Source organism: Cylas formicarius, unplaced genomic scaffold (assembly GCF_029955315.1).
Source record: "Cylas formicarius isolate icCylForm1 unplaced genomic scaffold, icCylForm1.1 PGA_scaffold_10__41_contigs__length_53128322, whole genome shotgun sequence".
Taxonomy (NCBI): domain Eukaryota; kingdom Metazoa; phylum Arthropoda; class Insecta; order Coleoptera; family Brentidae; genus Cylas; species Cylas formicarius.
The window spans coordinates 38663511-38682177 of record NW_026844214.1 but is presented as its reverse complement, the minus strand read 5'-3'; the positions used below and the strand labels follow the sequence as shown (position 1 = coordinate 38682177).

Sequence of the window (18667 nt, the reverse complement as noted above, 5' to 3'; positions counted from 1 at the left end):
TGCCATTTAAATTTCCCCTTCGAATTTGTTAAAAGGAAAACAAACAACATAGGAGTATTAATTTTATGAAAAGCAAACACAAAAACTGTAGCTGTAAAACAAGTAAACTCAGCATTTGCCGGTGGATATGTTTTTTTTAGAAAAAGGAACCAGAACCAAAATTGACTTAAAGCGTAAAAAATCAAAGGGAAAAAAACCATTTCCTAGATTTTTTAATGCCTTTGTCTGTTTTGCCTGTTCATAATTCATTTCATTCATAGTTCATTAAAAAATAATGTTGGAATCCTGAGATCTAGACAAAGCTAACCGCAGTGTTCTGTGACCTGAGATATGTGGTTATGAAACAAGCAAATGTGGTTATCGGGTTTGTTTACTTTTGTTATAGTATTAACCGTCCTTAAAAAAAAGTGTAATGTCGGCGGTTGAGTCCTTAGTGAGCAAACATAAGGATCAATTATTATCATCTGGAGTACCTCAACAATTTTGGGAATCTCTTTTCGACAAATTGATTTCACAAACCTTTGATGCAGGAAATTCACTCCAGTTAGTTCAATTTGATTATAATACAGAGCGACAACCTTATGAATCGCTCTGGGGTTTACAAGCTCTGCAAGATATATGTAAAGATCACCCGCACAATATATTCATAATTGATCATGCTTGGACATACACTATTTCCCAAGCAAAAAGTCAACTAAAGCAATTTCCAAAATTAAGACACAGATTGTGTGCCATGTTAGGAATTGATATGAATTTACCTATGGATCAATCAGCAGAGGCTATCTATGAAAATATGTGGAAAATAAACAATAGTTACTCTGTGAGGTCAACAGATGGGGCTGACCATATGCCTGTGTGGTATATTATGGATGAAATTGGGTGTGCCATTCAACATAGTGATTTACCTAATTGTAGAATCGCGCCTTTTGTCTACTTGCCTGAAGGAATAACTTTTTCTTTGTTATTTCCTTGTAAAAATATTAAAAAAGGTGAACTAATATACCGTGACTATAGTGAAGGTATTACAGACGAAATTGCCAGAAAGGCAGCTCTACTTCCGTGGATTTATACTTCTTTTGAAAATATAAATGCCAAACCAGATATACCAAATGCTTTGTATTATTTAAGTGGTCATGTTCAAGAATATTTACCGGACTTGGACAGATCAAACATAAACTTGACCAAGAAGGATAAATACATGGTTTTTTCTGAATATAGTTTAATAAAAACTTTTCTTACTGATACAAAATTTGAAGTAACTGAGGATGAAACAGAAGCAGATATTTTATGGTACATTAAACATTTCCGTGACTTTAAATCTCTTAGTGAAAAACCACAATTTATTAATCAGTTCCCATATGAATATATAATTACAGTTAAAGATCTTCTGTGTATGACATGTCGAAAATATAAAAATAATATTGAAACTGCTCCATGGTTTCCCATAACATATAACTTATGCTCAGAAATTGGTAATTTTGTAAGATACTTTGAAGAACGTGAAAAAGAAGGCCTGGATAACTACTGGATTGTAAAACCATATAATCTAGCTAGAGGAATGGACATTAATATTACAAATAATTTGAATCAAATTATGAGGCTTCCATCTACAGGACCCAAAATAGCTCAAAAATATATCATTAATCCTGTACTGTTCTATAGGGATGATTGTGAAGGCCAAGTAAAATTTGATTTAAGATATGTTGTGTTATTAAAGAGAGTGAAACCCCTACAAGTTTATGTTTATAAAAATTTATTTTTAAGATTTGCGAATAAACCCTATGGACTCAATGATCTTGACGATTATGAAAAACACTTTACTGTTATGAATTATAGAGAAAATGCAGAATTGAAACACATGACCTGTGAAAAATTCAAATTGGAATGGGAAAAGCAGTATAAAAATCATCCCTGGACAACTATTGAAAAGAAAATCCTAAAAATGATTAGGGAATTGATGGAATGTGCTACTGCCAGCCCTCCACCATGTGGAATAGCAGAAAATCCACAATCTAGAGCCTTGTATGCAGCAGATCTTATATTGGATTGGGTTGGAACAGAAATGCAGCCCAAGATATTAGAAATGAATTTCATGCCAGATTGTGAACGGGCTTGCAATTATTATCCAGATTTTTACAATAACATTTTTACACTTCTATTCACAGATGAAGATTGTAATGACATATTCTTCCATTTGTAACTGAAGAACATTCACATATTAAAAAAAAAACATTTATTTTTGCATTTGTTTACTTCTAATTTTCTGGTCATTTAATACAACAAATATCTGACCCAACTCGTCATATGTATAAGTTCTCGCCAAAAATGTGTCCACTAATTTGATACCAGACAACATCCTTAAACCAGGTATGAGAGGAATGCACTTAAATTCCAGGATTTTACTGCTATGGGGAGGTAAGGGCTCTAATTTTCGCCCCGAAATGTCACACCAAGCTATATGTTCTGTATTTTCCAAGTACAAAATGAAGTCCACAGTCCTTTCTCTAAAAATTATGTAACTAAAACTACTTCAGGATACTACTCCGTACTCTAAAATACCCAATTATACAAATTTATATATATATATATATATATATATATATATATATATATATATATATATATATATATATATATATATATATTCTCACGTATTGATTCACGTGTTCGAAGTGTTTTCGGAGCGCGAGCATTGAAGATGCCAAGTGAGATTTTGGCGAAACGTCTGCAGGATTCCAGTTGGATGCAGGATTTGCAGGATTCCAGTCGGATGCAGGATTCCATTCGGAGTTCAACAAGCGAACGGATGATATCCCGGAATATAGTGTCATCACATTTTTCCATCCGTGAATCAATACGTGAGAATATATATATATAAATATATATATATATATATATATATATATATATATATATATATATATATATATATATATATATATATATATATATATATATATATTAAATTTGTAAAATACTGTTCAATTCTTACCCATTATTCATCAATTTGCATTTAAAAGTAAATAATTCCTCCAAGGTCACAAAATTTGGTAATTCAGTGATAGTCAATCTTATGTCACCATACTCTGGACTCTATAAATATGAAAAGGACATTTTAAAAATATTGTTAATTTTTTTACAAAAAAAAATAGTTACCATACGTTGCAATTGACTGGTTTGTAGCCTGCCTTTTTCTCCCAAATTTGATCTCCAGACAATATCCAACTTGCCAATATTTGTCGCCCCACTCAGTGACTTTAAATCTGATATAAGTTTTTCATTTGGTGATAAACAATATAAATACTGGCACACAGCTTGAGGGCGGAGTAATGTAACTTTACCAAATATGCTTTCATTTGCATCATTGGTGTTCAAGGGTAAAACTAAAATTGCAGTACTGGTTAATCAAATGATGAAGTTTTTGAACACAATCAGATACTCAAAATATATACAAATTAGTTTGAACATGCAAGTTATAAATGAACTAAAAATAATTAAAGAAATGATGTACTTATATAAAAGCCTTACCAGAAAACAAATGAGATGCATCAAGGGCTACTTTTTCTAAACAAATAGGGCCAGCAGTAATATTCTGAACTTGTGCTTCTAAATAGACATTATCATTTTGTGCAGTATAAAATTTTGTTTTTACATCTAATGGTTTTAATACTTGTATTTTAAAAAATTTTTTAAATGAAACAGGTATGCCTGTTGCGTTATGATATCCTACATCACAAACCAATCTAAAACAAAAAACAATAACTCCAACCCTTTTACAGTGCCTTAAAGGAACACTTAAGAATGAAAAAATTACATATGGGTTCCAATTTCTTTAACTTCATAATGAATAACCACATTTACTGTTTCTTCAGGTGCAAGTTGGGCTGCTGGTGGATTATTTGAAAGGGACAACTTTTGAGAACTTGTTTGCAAGTCAACCTGCAAATATCAATAATTAAGAATATAGTTAAAAGATCAAAACATGCTTTATTTAATAATGAATTATGGTTACCTTAACAGTTATGTTATTCACAAGTTGTTTAGTTTCACTATAAACACAAATATAACTGGAAAATGTCTCTCCTAGGTAAATGTTTACTGGGTTTTGGGGTAAGAGCAAAAATTGTCCTATATTCAAGGTCTCAGTACCTGGTACTGCAGATGGGTCCTGTTGTAGGGCATTATTTAAAAGATTTCCTGGCAAATCTTTGCTATCACAAGTAATTGGTAAAGGACTAGCTAATGTAGGACGTGTTAATCTCATAACTAAAACAATATTTAAAGCGAGGGCAAGTCGGTAAAATAGTAACTGTACAGAATTCTCAACATTTGAAATACCTTTCAAAGCTAACAAATGTTCTTCAGTCTCCATAATTGTTTCAATTTATGTCTTTATTATTTTATTATACTAATTTCTACATGTTTTTCCGTTTTCCATTTAAGATGACAATCATTGATAATGACATTTGGATAATTCTTCGCCTTTTTTTTTTATTTATACATATAAGAGTCATTCGTCCATTGCCGACATCCAACTTGGACATTTGTTTGCTAGTCATTAACGTTTTTTGTATAGCTAAAATTCGGATTAACTACTAAGAAACTTTTATACTGAATTTCAAGATTACAAATTAAAGTAATGGACCACCAATAACGCCGTTTCACAGGTCGAATATGCTAGGATGCGTATTAGGGGAATCCGGAGCGGACGGCAGTGGCTTTTTGTTGTAATGTTTATATGAACTTTGGAAGTATTTGGTAATGTGTTTAGTGCTAAGATTATAATTACCATAGAAAAACGACTGCTCACTATATTCGAGTTCCTTTATTTTCCTGTATCTTTGCAACTGTGTTCAAAAATTATTTATCTGTGAGCTTGTTTTTCAATTTAATGTGTGTGGAATGGTAGATTTTTGAATGTACTTGAATTTATGTTTGATCTTTGTTTTTAGAGTGTTGTCGGCAGTCCACTATGCTTACAATTTGATAATTCTCAGCGGGATACGGCACAAAATGTGTAAAGTTATCGTGACGTTTTAGGACACGTATGTGTTGATGATGTTGGAGTATTGATACATAATTTCATGTTTGTAATGTTTTATAACAAAATTTAAGTGAAAATGCACCATAAAACCATCATTTTAATTTGCGTTATGATTATGTGTTGTGAATTCACTGAGGAAACTGCAAAAGGGCCACCTGAAAAAAAGAAAGATGAGAGTGAGGAAGTGCAAACTGAGGAAGATAGTACTTATTATGAAAGCAAGGAATTTGTTGCCTCTATAGAAGATAGAGATGGAACTACAGCTATACGGATTGAACCAGCACCAGATCTAACTAAAGAACAAGACAAACAGAAAGGTACTAGGACTCTGATTATATTTTTACTATATTCCAATTAATAAATTTCATAATAAACAAAATTTTTTGTCATTCACAGAGGCATTAGATTTTATAATGTTAAACCAGGCCAAGCTAATAGAAAAGATGGTTAAAGATTTTAATATCCTTAACAGGGTGAAGGATTCTGATAAAAATTTAGAACCTGAAGAGCTTCCACCTGTACCAGCATCTGTCTCACAACTAAAGGAGTTGACTCCTGAAGAAGAGGAAGCCAAAAATATTTATGAAAATGCAGCAAGTAAGCAAACTAACAAATAAAACATACTATTAAACCAGAATCTCTTTAATGTATATGAAACTCCACAAAAGTGTAAGCAAACCGAAATTGATATTTTAATGTAATAGTTACACATCCTTATAACCTGAACTTTGTTGACCTACATGATTTTATTTCGAAAGTACTAACTTCCTTTAAAGGCATGGTACAATAAAATATGTATATACTGTATATGTTTGAGAAAATCTGAATGCTAAAGAATCATTCAAAAACAGATTTTATTGTTTCACCAACACAAGTACGACATGAGATATAAAAGAGAAATTACTTTTGTAGCAATGCTTAATAAAACAAGGCCAGATAAACTGAAAGCTTATGAATTGCTGTTGGAAGCAACAAAGAAAGGGAATTTAGATGCTAAAGCTTTGGTAGCTTGGGCAAAATTGTTTGGAAATCCCCTTAAGCAGAACATTCAAGAAGCGAAAGAAATGTTTGAAGAGTTAGTAGCAATGGGTAATCCAGATGGGCACATGGGGATTGGTATGTTGTTTGTTGTTGTAATTAGCTATATGAAATAAACAGAGCAGAGTATCACTGTTTTTATTGTTTCATGTTTAAGGATTTTTATATGCGACTGGGCTCTCGGTAAATGTTAGTCAGGCAAAAGCGCTAGTGTACTATACATTTGGCGCTTTAGGTGGAAATACGTGGGCGCAAATGGCGTTAGGTTATCGATACTGGTCTGGTATCACTGTAACTCCTAATTGTGAAAAAGCTTTGGATTTTTACAGGCAGGTTGCTGATAAAGGTAAGCAAATTTATATTTTTAATCTGAGAGAAATATAAATGTCAGCAGGGTGGCCACTTTTTAGAAACATTGCGTTTTTAAAAATTTGTTAAAAGGTTCACTAATCTTATTGGCCAAACAAAAACTCACTTTTCACGACAAATTGGTTTTTCACAAATCTTATACACCACAAAATCAGCTTGAATTTGGTAAAATAATCAGCAAAGTGTATTTCATAAAGACAGCTTTTCAATTATTTACTGAACCTTATAGCACTTACACTGACCAGTATATGGAGATTAATGCTATATTGTATTTGTTTTAGTAAGTCAGGGAGTGTCATTTAGTGGTGGAGCAGCTATACAAAGAATTCGGTTGTTAGATGAGCTAGAAAATGGTTACACTTCAGGAATTTTAGACAATGATTTGTTTGAATATTATCAGTTGCTGGCTGAAAAAGGAGATGTTCAAGCTCAGGTAAAATAACTATTGTGAATCTTAGACGCAAGGATTTACCGAATATATCTCTAAAATAACATTCTTGATCATTATGTTGGTTAAATGTTTAAAAGTGCTTTGAATTAACTTTCATTTATAAAAAGCACAGTCGAAATATTTTCTCTAGTGCTTCAAATGTGAAAAAAGTACCTAGAAATAAAAACAAAAGTAAATTTTCTTTTTATTACGCCCCCTCGCAATTAGAGTATATAGATAAACATAAGCATCCCTGTGTAAAATAACTAGTATTTTTTCTTTGAAAATCTGTTATCACCTTTTTTTACTTATATTTAATAATAGTGATAAATTGCTGTTTATAAAAAGTTGTCATAAAACTCCAAGCTTCAATAGTTGACAACTTGACCTAATGTAAAAATTACTAGCTTCCGATTTGGGCTATTAAAAATTCCAATTTCAAAATTATCCAGGTTGGCCTTGGACAATTACACTATCAAGGAGGCAGAGGCGTCGATCTTGATTATCAAAAAGCAATGCATTATTTTACTCAAGCCGCTAACGCCGGTAACGCGATGGCAATGGCGTATTTGGGAAAGGTAGATAGAAGACGCTTAAGAAATGCTACAAATATGTAAAGATAGTGTGCGTTGTAGATATATTTGGATGGAAGTGATGATGTTCAGGCTAACAATGACACCGCATTTAAATATTTTAAAAAGGCGTCGGAATTAAATAACCCCGTGGGTTTGAGCGGCCTGGGACTGATGTATCTTTATGGCAGAGGAGTGGAAAAAGATTACGCAAAAGCTTTTCAATATTTCCAGGCTGCGGCCGACCAAGGATGGGTCGACGGGCAGCTGCAACTCGGCAATATGTATTTCAGTATGTTAAAATTGATATGAAAACGATAGGGCTATTTGAAGTACTAAATTCGTAGGTGGACTGGGCGTTAAAAGGGACTACAAACTCGCTAATAAATACTTTTCGTTGGCCTCTCAGTCGGGGCATGTGTTGGCGTATTACAATCTTGGTCAGATGCACGCTAAAGGTACCGGAATGCTTAGGTCATGTACAACAGCCGTCGAACTGTTTAAAAATGTTGCGGAAAGGGGTAGATGGGGCGAATTCTTGATGATGGTAAGAATTTTAAATTGTGTTAATATAACCCAGACTAGTGGTATTTATTGCAGGCCCATTCCGACTATCGCTACGGACATTACGACCAATCGTTTATTCAGTATGCTTTGTTATCCGAGTTGGGTTATGAGGTGGCCCAGAGTAACGCTGCTTTTTTGTTAGATAGGAACGAAGTTCCAATGTTAAGTACTCACGAGTCGTTAGTTAGAGCACTTCTTTATTGGGGCAGAGCAGCTGCTCAAGGATATTCAGCAGCTCAGGTACGTGTTTTCCATCAGTATTGTTAAATATTACGGAATAAATTACATCATGCTGCAGTTTTTTCTTGTTCCACAAATATACACAAGTTTTATGGTCACTATTCATCTATTTCGGAATTGGAAAATTGCAAGTATGGGTTATCACCAAAGGATATATTTTTTGATGTTCTAGGTGAAACTTGGCGATTACTATTATTACGGCTTGGGAACCTCGGTTGATTACGAAACGGCGGCTACTCAATACCGAATTGCTGCCGAACAGCAACATAACGCGCAAGCTATGTTCAATCTCGGATACATGCACGAACAAGGTTTAGGTATGGACAGGGACATTCATCTGGCGAAGAGGTGTTACGATTTAGCATCCGAAACCAACGTCGATGCTAAAGTACCTGTTGCGTTGGCACTTCTTAAGCTAAACTTTGTTTACAGAATGGACAACTTGAAACATGTAAGTCACTTATTTTGTTATTTTAAAATTGTGTTTCATAATAAGATGCTGATTCTTAAAGGTGTGTGATTCCTTGGATGATTTTTAGAAATAATAATAAATAATAATCGATTTATATTTTATATACAGAGTGCTAATTTCTTTTGAAACTGCTCTCGATATTTTGTTCAATCTGGTAAGGGCTAGGAATGCATAGAAACACTTCAGGTGATTTACACCACTGTTTTTTTCAAAAATGAATCAGATTGCTGAAATCGCAATCCAATTCTGAGTAAAAATGACCTTTTGAGTTTTTGCCTTCCCAGGAAGGGTTTTCAAGGTCAAAAATTAAACTCATTGGTGTGCAAATATTGTTATCGTTTTAAAAACCGCCATTAAGGCGATTCTACCAACTTAGAATGTTGTAACCCAAAAATTATTAACCATATCTCAAAAGGACATGAAAACAACCATCATTTTTCAGCTCTGCCAAATGGATCCAATCAATTCTCGATTCATATTCAGTATCATGTTTACACCGACGCTGCTGGAGAAAGTAAGACAATAAGTTTGACTCAAAAGACATTGTTTCTATGCATTGTGGGCCTGTTCCAAACAATCAACACAATATCTAAAGCATTTTCTATGAAAATTAAAAAAAAACATACAAGGTGTTTTGAAACAAATGCAACGGGCTGATACCTTGTTTCAAATATATAAACGTCGGCTTAAAAATATTGGTTTTATTTTTTAGCGTAAAAACGAAAATATATAGAACAGTAAATATTAAGGAAGGAAAACACTTTCCTACATATTTGTTTATTGTCTTAAAATAAGTGCAGGGGATTATTGAACTCTGAACGACCCCTGTCATTCTTTTTAACTAAATTTACGGAAATATTTATGCAATGTTATAAAAAATATATTCTTTTCATTCAACAGTCAACTGACTGTAGGGTGGTGCATTATAGGTCAACTGAAGAGCGAATCAATTTTTCTTTTTTTCTGTAAATTATATATTTAAAATGCATAATAATGTGAAAAACACGCCAAAATTGAGTAATATTTACCAAATACAAAACTTCGCCTCGGCGTGAACTTCAAATGACTCTCTCTATTAGGATTGTAAACTTGTTACTTGAAGCTTGCCACTGCGATTATGTCCAACTTGGTTTATTGTATTTTGCCCCAAAAGAAATGAAAGTTTGACGGTAGGCACGTTGAAAAGTGCAGCGATCTGTTAAAAATTCATCTTTCGCATTTTAAACCGTTAATAACCACCAACATAACCAGTCCTATGCCCGTTTCGTCTCCAAAACATTTATATAGTTCAACTGATGCAAGGTAACTGCGAACATAGATTGCTGCTTTTACAATAAATATAAGTAAATAACGAAATCAGCTGATGCAATGAATTATATCGCGTGAGCAATGAACAGTAATTTTCGATTGCCAGCTGGACACTTTTCCTCGAAAAACTTAGAGGACTTTTTTTATAAAACTAATTAAGTTGACTATCTCTTCACCAAATTTCAGCATTCTTGATTTAATTTTTACTTTAATTACTTTCCATGTGTGGGGGTGGCAGTCTTAGAAGATCTCGGCAAATATATATTATTTTTTCAGAGTCCGATAACGAATCTTTTAAATTTTGATGAATTTTTCGGTTCCAACTGGGATTTGTATGTACTTTCGACGCTTATGGCGGTCCTGGGTGTAATCATGTATTTGAGAAGACCACAAGCAGACATTCCACGCCTCTGATAAATATTTCGATATCTATAAAAAATATCTTAATGTAAACCCCAAATGAATGTTGCGTTTGTTACTTATAAATTACGAAAACCGAACTAAATGTAACGACTTTAATTGGAATGAATTTTCGAGAGTTTCGAAAACAATTGTTGAATGAATTTCTTCCAGTTGAAGTAATTGCCAATGCGCTGTTGAACTAATTTTTATTAGGCCGTTGTTTAGTATTCGTTGTAAAAGGTTTTCCAATATAAAATTATCCATTCGCTTATTTTTTTTTGCATTTAGAGTATTCGTTTGGCCTGTTAGTTTAAGGTGACAACAAACGATTTAGTCAATTTTTAATATAATTTCGTCACGTCATACTTGACTCGCTACACGAAAAATAAGAGTTGAATGTTGTTTTTTTCCCCTTTTTGAATAGGTGTGGCTTAATTTATTTGGACAATCTTATTATTACCAGGCGCACTGTCAATCGAGTGGTTTTGAATTGTAACTTTCCTTCCAGAATATGTACAGTGCTTTTCATTTGATTTTGCATTCATCACAAATTTTCGCACATCTGAAATTTATTGTATTTTATTATTTAAGCTGTTATTTATTTTTAGACAGATTTTGTTGTTTTGGGTTTAATTTTGAATCTAGCTAATAAAAAGTTTACGTTAAATCATTGGTTTTTGCAATTTTTCTTTCAAAATAGTTCCATTTTATTAAAAATCGAACAAAACTAAATTTTTGTAGATCTTGAGAGTTATCTATGGATTGTATTGTCACTGTGAAACGTTTTCATAACCCATGAATTATTTCAATACAAGTATGAAGGTGATATATTCAATGTTCAGTTGCACCAACCAAAGAAATCTTCAAAATAAATAAGAACTAAAAGTTCAGATTTTCACGAAATTATATATTTGTACATGACAATTGTTTCGACAACACCGTGTCTTTATCAAATCACATTTGATAAAGACACGGTGTTATCGAAACAATTGTCATGTAAAAATATATAGTTTCGTGAAAATCTGAACTTTCAGTTCTTATTTATTTTGATAAATGGATTTCCATCAAGTAAAAGCCACCTCAGTTCAATCAAAGAAATCTTAAGATTCCAAAATACCAAAATACATAGTTCAGTTAAACAAGGCATTTTTTTTGCCATGAAATGACCTTTTAACTGTATAAATATTTGTTTCTAAGAAAGGCCTTATTTTTAAAAACTGCTTTTTGCGTTTGGACTTAAATATAAACACCGGTAAAACCAAACTTATGATAATAAGTAAGAAATACATCAATCAAGCAAATCTATATATAAACCAACCAAGAATCCAAAGAGTTTCATAATATAATTTATTGGGAACTATGATTAATGACTCATGGGACAATTCCCAAGAGATCTGGTGCAGAATTGGAAAAGCTATAAGTGCTTTATTAGCAAGGGTGAAAGTATTCAAAAGCCACAATCTCTCACGGGAAATAAAAAACTACTAAAGTGTAATGTGTACTCGGTTCTTCTGTATGGTGTGGAGTCCTGGACCTTAAAACAGGAAACCATGTCCAAGCTCCAAGCCTTTGAGTGCTGGCTGTACAGCAGAATCCTGAAGATACCATGGCCCCAGAAGGTTACTAATGAAGAAGTGAATGCCTGGATCACAACATCAGGAAAAAAGGAAGATGTTTTTGGGATAGAAATATTCATGCTTACTCACATACCACTGGTGAAATGTTGCATATCTATAGCTATTTGTTTTGTAATCTCGAATATACCAAGGCTGTAACGAGTATAATAAATTGAAAACACAGTAAATTTATCATATAAATCTATTTTTTCAATGTGTCGTTTTTGTTTGACTATGAAAGGACTAGAAATACTTATTACGATCTCTCCTCGCAAGCATAGCAAATGTGCTCTCAACAGTAGAATGAACAATAAATTTGGCATTATGACCACAATGACCAGTGTTTGGATGGAAATTAAACAAATTTGCTGTCCATAATGTGCTATAGTTACAAACATGTTTTATTAGCAAAAAATAAAAGCAAATAACTTAAGCATAATAATTAAGGTTAGCTTTCTTTTTGGACTGCACTTCCATTATGGCGTCCATGTAATCTTCGTGTGTCACAGCTGTAGCATTTCTGCGCAAAGCGATCATACCCGCCTCAACGCAAACTGCCTTGCACTGCGCCCCATTAAAGTCATCTGTTGATCTGGCTAATTCTTCAAAGTTAACATCGGGATTGACGGTCATTTTTCTGGAGTGAATTTGCATAATTCTGGCTCTAGCCTCTTCATTAGGATGAGGAAATTCAATTTTTCGATCAAGCCGACCTGAACGAAGAAGCGCAGGATCCAGAATGTCAACTCGATTTGTTGCTGCAATAACCTATAATTTTTTTTTTTAAATCGACCATAATTAATTAAAAGATGACAGACCTTAATATCTGCAGTAGAACTGAATCCATCTAGCTGATTTAGTAATTCTAACATGGTTCTCTGTACTTCACGATCTCCAGCCTTTTCGGAATCAAAACGTTTCGTACCAATTGCATCCAACTCATCAATAAATATAATAGCAGGAGCTTTTTCTTTAGCCAGGGCAAATGCATCGCGGACAAGTTTAGCACCATCACCAATAAACATTTGAACAAGTTGAGGACCAGCCAACTTTAAAAATGTCGATTTAGTTTGTGCTGCACAAGCTCTAGCCAACAGTGTTTTGCCAGTGCCTGGGGGACCATATAGTAAAACACCTAAAAAATATAAATTTAAATAACAAACCATTTATTGAAAGTTATTTTTTTAAGTATAAAATACCTTTAGGGGGCTGTATGCCAAGATTTACAAATTTGTCTTTGTGTGTCATAGGTAGGACAACTGCTTCAATTAACTCTTGGATTTGCTTGTCTAAACCACCAATATCTGAATATTGCTCCGTTGGCCTTTCATCAACTTCCATCGCTTTGACTCTCGCATCATATTCCGCTGGTAAAGTTTCTAATATTAAATATGAATCTTTATTTACTCCTACAAGATCGCCAGGTTTTAATTTATCTTCATCAACCAGACCAATGACTGGCAAAAAATAAGTTTGCCTAGTTGATGTTTTTACTACAGCACATTTTCCCTTTCTTTGAGAATCCAGATCGACTACTGCACCATCCTCCTCCTCTTCTTGAGGATCCACATCAAGCAGCTCAATAACATTGGACACTAAATATGGTAGAGTTTTATTTACTTTAATTTTCTCTGTGTTTTCCTTAATTTTTTCATTTTGAGCCTGCAACTCATGGTTGATTCTCATGACTTCACTTTTCATTATTTTTATTTCATTGTCTAGAAGTCTTGTTCTGCTTATAACTTCGTCATTAGACATTCGAAGTACTTCTTCACCTAAAGCTTCCTCGCCATCATCCCATATCGCCTTGTCTTCAAGAGTAGCCATTTTAACCGAATTCAAATCAATTTACTTGTACTTTACTATTTAAATTTTTGTTAACCAAAAAAACAAGAAACAAGCCAACCAACAAAATTTGACGACTCACTCAGAATTTACATCATAGAAAATGACATATTGAGAACAAAAATATCCTCAAAAATGAATACCTAGCAAGATCATTCGCCCATAAAAGTATAGAACATGACTTCCGCAGACAATCAAATAGAATTATCAAACTCAAAACTTGTTTTCTTACAACGAATATCGAAAGTATTTTATAATTAGGATTTTAAAATTAAAACCTACTGACAGACGTACATAACAATTACAGATTTTGTAAGCTACCCCTCCATAAGCTTCCAATATTTATCTATGCAAAGCACAACTAACTGGCCTCTCCATAACGGTTTTTCTTGGATAGCTAGAATTTTTGACATATACGTATAAAAATTAAAATTTATTAACCAATTAAATCTTATTCTAGAAATTAACGAAAACTTCACAATGGCACTTTCATTAATACTCAGAAATACGGCGAAATTGAGAGGTAATTTATACTGCTTCTTATTTTTCGGGAAAGTTATATAATTAAACTTGCAGGTATTTCAAGTCCCCCGTTTCATAGTTTCAGAAGAACCCAAAGCTTTTCTCAGTTGCTCAACAATCGAAACCAATTTCCACTAGTCGCAAAAACCAAAATGAATCTTGTTAATGTTATCAATCAGACCAAAAGAAATATGTCGGCAGATCATAGCAAATTATGGCCGATCGAAAAAGCTGTTTCAGTTTTGCTTATAGGGATTGCGCCTGCAACTTTTATTTGTCCTAATCCAATTTTCGATAATTTATTTGCTCTAACGACGGTTATTCACTTCCATTGGTTAGTATTAGCTAAAACATTTCTTTAACAGCTAAATTAAAAACGTAACTTTTAGAAGATAAAAAGGTGGTTTCTGGACTTTTCTTTCAACTATTTTCATTTTTAGGGGACTTGAAGCCGTCGTAGTTGATTATATTAGGCCAGCCATTTTGGGTCCAGTACTTCCAAAATTGGCTTTAATTTTGTTGTATGTAGTTTCAGCAACTACACTTGGCAGCTTGTTGTACTACAACCATAATTCAGAGGGTATTGGAAAAACTTTCCAAAAATTGTGGGCAATTCAAGAGTAAATAACCAGTATTTCTGTAAATATTTTGTTTGTTTTAACTAAAATCCTATTACTGTAAAAAATGGTTTTATTTAGATTGATTATGTTAATTTTTAATCCTTATTTTTGGTGTCAATAAAAAGCAATCCAAAATATTAAGCGCTAAAACTAACCAACACACTAAGTGCAGTGAAAAAAAGCAAGTAAAACTACTAAAAACAATATTACCTGTATATTCTAATTTAAAACAGATTAAAAATTTTTATTTTATCAATTAGAGAATATATAAAAAATACTAGAATGAATGTGCTTTGTTATGAATTAAAATAAGTATTGTTAACTTAATAAAACATTTAATTGGTAAGTCATTATTATGGAATATTTGTTTTAATTATGAAGATTGATTTAAAAATTAAATCAATAAAATAGTACTCAAATTAAGCGTTGGAATTTGTGGAACTCTTATCACTTGAAAAATGTTAATTCAAATTAATTAGCCATTTTGCGGTAGGGTCAGAAAACTTTCTATAAACTTTCACATCCATAGAAACAAATGCTATAAGCATTTGGTTTTCGGTTGTAAAATTTTGACCCGATTTAGGCCTTATTTCAAGATAAAATCAATAATCATGGATTCTGAATCTATTTAGTTACAATTCCAAAAATCCGATTTTAGATGAAAAAATGTTCGCGCGGATTACTTTTTATCCAACTTTGCTTTATAATGTTTTGATGGAAAAAGTGACACCCAGGCAATGGTATAACAGGATCGACGATACCGTTTTGTTGGGAGCATTGCCCTTTCCTGATGTGGCAAAAGGGGTAAGTTCCACACTTTAATTATTATATTGCGAAATTCTGAAATCTGATTGAGGTTAGTTTATATCATGAAAACAGAGGTTAGTTGTGACAGCCAATATATTTATTTTTTGTTTATACCGAAAATTTGTTGTTTTAGCTTGCAGAAAAAGAAAATGTAAAAGCCGTGGTTTCGATGAATGAAGACTATGAACTACTTCTAGCTGCCGATGGAAAGGTAATTTTATTTTTATAGTAGCAAGAAATATAGTTTTTGCTGGGTATCTCAACCATAGCAAGTTCTGCTTTAAAAATTAACAAACCGAACCAAGGAGCCTGAAAAAATTGCTATAAAAATTATAACGTTAATTTTTTACTTTTATTTTGTATAGGTTTGGAGAGGTCAGGGTATTGCCTTTTTACAATTAGCCACAACAGACATTTTTGCTACTCCCTGCCAGAAAAAATTAAATGAAGGTGTGGAGTTTATAAACCAATTTGTGAAGCCAGAGAATGTGATCAATGGAGTTTCACCCAGTTCAGTATATGTACATTGCAAAGCAGGTCGCACAAGAAGTGCGACACTTGTAGGATGCTATTTAATGAAGGTACTGTATACCTGAGCCATAAATTAGTTTTAGAAAGGCCTATGTAAACATATAGTATTCATAGGATTAATATAATACTTTGGTTAAGCCTATTTATTTTAGAGATACAATTGGACCCCCGAACAGGCAGTAAATCATATGAAAGAGAAGCGCCCTCACATATTGTTGCACAGCAAGCAGTGGGATGCTTTAAGGATATTTCATCAAACCAACATAGAAGACACTTAATTCAGATTTGCATTTGTATTTAGCTTTTTAAAATATTTTAAGGAACAAAATACACTAAAAAAATATAACATTCAACTTAAATGTGAACTACTTGCTCCTATCCTTGTTTTGTGCTTATAGTAAATCTTCATCCAAAACAAATTTTCCTAATTTGCCGTCCCTAAAAGCTTTTAAGAAAATTACTGACGCGACTTGTAAATGCGGTTTCAGTTCATATTCATTCATTGGATTTCGAACCTTAATCATCTTATTGTACAGTTTGCTTATATGAACTAAAACTTCTAAAATATTATCACAAGGCTTGACTAAGTTAAAATGATCTACATATTTGAAATGTTTGTGATGATTGCACCAATAAAGCAAATAATCTGCAATTATTGTTTCTCCTACTAAATGATCTTGAATGGTGGCACATAGGGCAAGTTTTAATCCAGTTTCAATATCAGCTATAGTTGGTGTAAGTATACCAGGTGTATCAAGCATATAAATTAATGGGTTTTCCGACATTTTTATCTTATGTAGTACACTTTTAGTAATTCCAGGTGCAGCTCCCACTTGTGAAGCTTTACCTTTGCCTAAAAATTTTATTCTCAATGCATTTATTAAGGAAGATTTTCCCACATTGGGGACGCCTATTATCATGATATTAAAATCTTCTTCATTTGTTCTATTGTAACGGTTAGAGTTATTAATCAAATCCTGGGCCAAAGGAAATAATTTTCTTACGCCAGGGCACCTAGGATCTTTACAATTTGTAAATACTATATTTGGATTCTCTGGATCTAATTTTTTAATAATTTTATTTTTGTATGACCTATCAATCATGTCCACTTTGTTTAATACGAGTATATGGGGCTTCACCCCACTTATGGTATACTTGAAATCCGAATTTCTTCCAGATATTGGTATACGCGCATCGTGAACCTCTATAACGCAATCTACCGATCTCAGCTTCTGTTGCATTTGTTTTAATCCTTTTCCCATATGTCCAGGAAACCATCGCAAAAGTTCTTTATCTACAGCTTTAAAGGCACTTCTAAATGTGCCCTCTGAAATCTTGCTGGCCATCGTTTAACACATTTCTTCCAAGGAAATTTTTGTGTTACAATTTGCAAGAATGAGGTTATTTGTTATTTTGGTTTAGAATTGATAATTAACTAAACATGGTTTATCAATCACGGATCATAGAAGACTAATTAAGACAGTAGTATTTACGATCTTGGTTTTAATTCTTTGGCATCGAGGCAGTTGAGTAACCGTAAAACCCGGATGAATTGAGAAAGTTGTTATATTTTTGAGCTTAAAATGTAATTTTAAAGTCTTCATTTGCGATAGTGTTGTGTTAATGGTTCATTTTACGAGGATCGAATCAATTAGTGACCGATTCGAAAAGGACCGAATCATTTCAATCAATCGTTCATTTCAATACTTTTTAATGCCAACATAAGCGGCAATAGTCACTGAATCCGAACAGTCGGAACGAGCGACTCAGATTCATTTGCATTTAAATTATTGTTGTGTCTATATGTTATGTTTTCTGTTCTAATTAGTATAATATGTAGCTTTGTTTTGCTTTTTATTGAATCATGATTTTATCAAATTAGGTGCTACGCATTGGGTTGTACCAGTAATACATTAATTGGTTTAAATTAAATACTTGTGTGGAAATAGATATTTCATTCAATATTCAATTCAACATATTAGCAAATCTCCAGATCTATGTCGTAAATCAATACTATAGAATAATCATAACAATACTCCCATTCCTTTCCCGTGCCCTGTCTCAGTCATGCATTTAAATCCTCAACTATTCAACTTCCGGCGAATTCGGTCGGTCGATCTGTCGTCCTATATTCGGTCACTTCAGACCGATCAGGGCGGCAGCGAGAGCGAACAAGGTCATCGAATCGTACGAACGGTCGGGGATTCGGTCGAAGTGATTGAATCAAAGTGACCACCGAATCAATCGCGATTGCCACAACTCTAGTTTGCTGTATCGAATGCAA

The 18667-nt window shown here is 33.0% G+C and overlaps 7 protein-coding genes across 8 annotated transcripts; 4 read left to right on the top strand and 3 right to left on the bottom strand.

The window, feature by feature from the left end:
* Positions 1-329: 329 nt before the first annotated feature.
* Positions 330-2236, top strand: LOC132698827 (tubulin--tyrosine ligase-like protein 12). The gene has a single exon (XM_060665159.1). It carries the CDS (start codon positions 413-415, stop codon positions 2198-2200), a length of 1788 nt encoding a protein of 595 aa, XP_060521142.1. The 5' UTR covers positions 330-412; the 3' UTR covers positions 2201-2236.
* LOC132698837 (trafficking protein particle complex subunit 13) lies at positions 2219-4496 on the bottom strand. Of its 2 annotated transcripts, none has more exons than XM_060665171.1 (7): positions 4339-4496; positions 4013-4266; positions 3815-3939; positions 3529-3743; positions 3157-3383; positions 2993-3093; positions 2219-2525 (listed from the first exon to the last, which is right to left on the bottom strand). In XM_060665171.1, exons 1-7 carry the CDS (start codon positions 4370-4372, stop codon positions 2234-2236), a joined length of 1248 nt encoding a protein of 415 aa, XP_060521154.1. In that variant the 5' UTR covers positions 4373-4496; the 3' UTR covers positions 2219-2233. The 2 variants fall into 2 exon arrangements, with proteins under 2 accessions (XP_060521154.1, XP_060521163.1); XM_060665180.1 differs by having other exon boundaries at positions 2219-2504.
* A 309-nt stretch (positions 4497-4805) lies between these two features.
* Positions 4806-10646, top strand: LOC132698820 (protein sel-1 homolog 1). Its single transcript, XM_060665146.1, has 12 exons — positions 4806-4893; positions 4953-5361; positions 5441-5641; positions 5957-6160; positions 6240-6428; positions 6733-6884; positions 7334-7459; positions 7517-7745; positions 7801-8000; positions 8054-8260; positions 8433-8711; positions 10317-10646. The coding sequence occupies exons 2-12, from the start codon at positions 5121-5123 to the stop codon at positions 10452-10454; spliced, it is 2166 nt and encodes a 721-aa protein (XP_060521129.1). The 5' UTR covers positions 4806-4893; positions 4953-5120; the 3' UTR covers positions 10455-10646.
* A 1164-nt stretch (positions 10647-11810) lies between these two features.
* On the bottom strand, positions 11811-13990 carry LOC132697931 (26S proteasome regulatory subunit 6A-B). Its single transcript, XM_060663708.1, has 3 exons — positions 13258-13990; positions 12877-13193; positions 11811-12826 (listed from the first exon to the last, which is right to left on the bottom strand). Exons 1-3 carry the CDS (start codon positions 13883-13885, stop codon positions 12488-12490), a joined length of 1284 nt encoding a protein of 427 aa, XP_060519691.1. The 5' UTR covers positions 13886-13990; the 3' UTR covers positions 11811-12487.
* Positions 13991-14268: 278 nt separating this feature from the next.
* LOC132707782 (succinate dehydrogenase [ubiquinone] cytochrome b small subunit, mitochondrial) lies at positions 14269-15288 on the top strand. Its single transcript, XM_060679725.1, has 3 exons — positions 14269-14426; positions 14480-14759; positions 14866-15288. Exons 1-3 carry the CDS (start codon positions 14384-14386, stop codon positions 15047-15049), a joined length of 507 nt encoding a protein of 168 aa, XP_060535708.1. The 5' UTR covers positions 14269-14383; the 3' UTR covers positions 15050-15288.
* Positions 15289-15564: 276 nt separating this feature from the next.
* On the top strand, positions 15565-16674 carry LOC132707771 (phosphatidylglycerophosphatase and protein-tyrosine phosphatase 1). The gene is made up of 4 exons (XM_060679714.1): positions 15565-15849; positions 15986-16063; positions 16218-16433; positions 16536-16674. Exons 1-4 carry the CDS (start codon positions 15712-15714, stop codon positions 16659-16661), a joined length of 558 nt encoding a protein of 185 aa, XP_060535697.1. The 5' UTR covers positions 15565-15711; the 3' UTR covers positions 16662-16674.
* A 101-nt stretch (positions 16675-16775) lies between these two features.
* Positions 16776-17785, bottom strand: LOC132707761 (mitochondrial GTPase 1). Its single transcript, XM_060679705.1, has one exon. The coding sequence runs from the start codon at positions 17727-17729 to the stop codon at positions 16776-16778; it is 954 nt and encodes a 317-aa protein (XP_060535688.1). The 5' UTR covers positions 17730-17785.
* Positions 17786-18667: the final 882 nt, after the last annotated feature.

Excerpts from the sequence above, each read along its gene's own strand:
- LOC132698827 (XM_060665159.1), top strand. The coding sequence starts at position 413 with ATGTCGGCGGTTGAGTCCTTAGTGAGCAAACATAAGGATCAATTATTA.
- LOC132698837 (XM_060665171.1), bottom strand. The coding sequence starts at position 4,372 with ATGGAGACTGAAGAACATTTGTTAGCTTTGAAAG. Across the intron at positions 3,744-3,814 it reads AAAGAAATTGGAACCCATAT|ATTGGTTTGTGATGTAGGAT; the intron begins GTAATTTTTTCA and ends TTTTTGTTTTAG. Across the intron at positions 3,094-3,156 it reads CCAGTCAATTGCAACGTATG|AGTCCAGAGTATGGTGACAT; the intron begins GTAACTATTTTT and ends TCATATTTATAG.
- LOC132698820 (XM_060665146.1), top strand. The coding sequence starts at position 5,121 with ATGCACCATAAAACCATCATTTTAATTTGCGTTATGATTATGTGTTGT. Across the intron at positions 6,885-7,333 it reads AAGGAGATGTTCAAGCTCAG|GTTGGCCTTGGACAATTACA; the intron begins GTAAAATAACTA and ends AAAATTATCCAG. Across the intron at positions 7,746-7,800 it reads ACTCGGCAATATGTATTTCA|GTGGACTGGGCGTTAAAAGG; the intron begins GTATGTTAAAAT and ends CTAAATTCGTAG.
- LOC132697931 (XM_060663708.1), bottom strand. The coding sequence starts at position 13,885 with ATGGCTACTCTTGAAGACAAGGCGATATGGGATGATGGCGAGGAAGCT. Across the intron at positions 13,194-13,257 it reads TGGCATACAGCCCCCTAAAG|GTGTTTTACTATATGGTCCC; the intron begins GTATTTTATACT and ends TATATTTTTTAG. Across the intron at positions 12,827-12,876 it reads GTTCTACTGCAGATATTAAG|GTTATTGCAGCAACAAATCG; the intron begins GTCTGTCATCTT and ends AAAAAATTATAG.
- LOC132707782 (XM_060679725.1), top strand. The coding sequence starts at position 14,384 with ATGGCACTTTCATTAATACTCAGAAATACGGCGAAATTGAGAG. Across the intron at positions 14,427-14,479 it reads AAATACGGCGAAATTGAGAG|GTATTTCAAGTCCCCCGTTT; the intron begins GTAATTTATACT and ends TTAAACTTGCAG. Across the intron at positions 14,760-14,865 it reads ACGGTTATTCACTTCCATTG|GGGACTTGAAGCCGTCGTAG; the intron begins GTTAGTATTAGC and ends TTTCATTTTTAG.
- LOC132707771 (XM_060679714.1), top strand. The coding sequence starts at position 15,712 with ATGTTCGCGCGGATTACTTTTTATCCAACTTTGCTTTATAATGTTTTG. Across the intron at positions 15,850-15,985 it reads TTCCTGATGTGGCAAAAGGG|CTTGCAGAAAAAGAAAATGT; the intron begins GTAAGTTCCACA and ends TTGTTGTTTTAG. Across the intron at positions 16,064-16,217 it reads TTCTAGCTGCCGATGGAAAG|GTTTGGAGAGGTCAGGGTAT; the intron begins GTAATTTTATTT and ends TATTTTGTATAG.
- LOC132707761 (XM_060679705.1), bottom strand. The coding sequence starts at position 17,729 with ATGGCCAGCAAGATTTCAGAGGGCACATTTAGAAGTGCCTTTAAAGCT.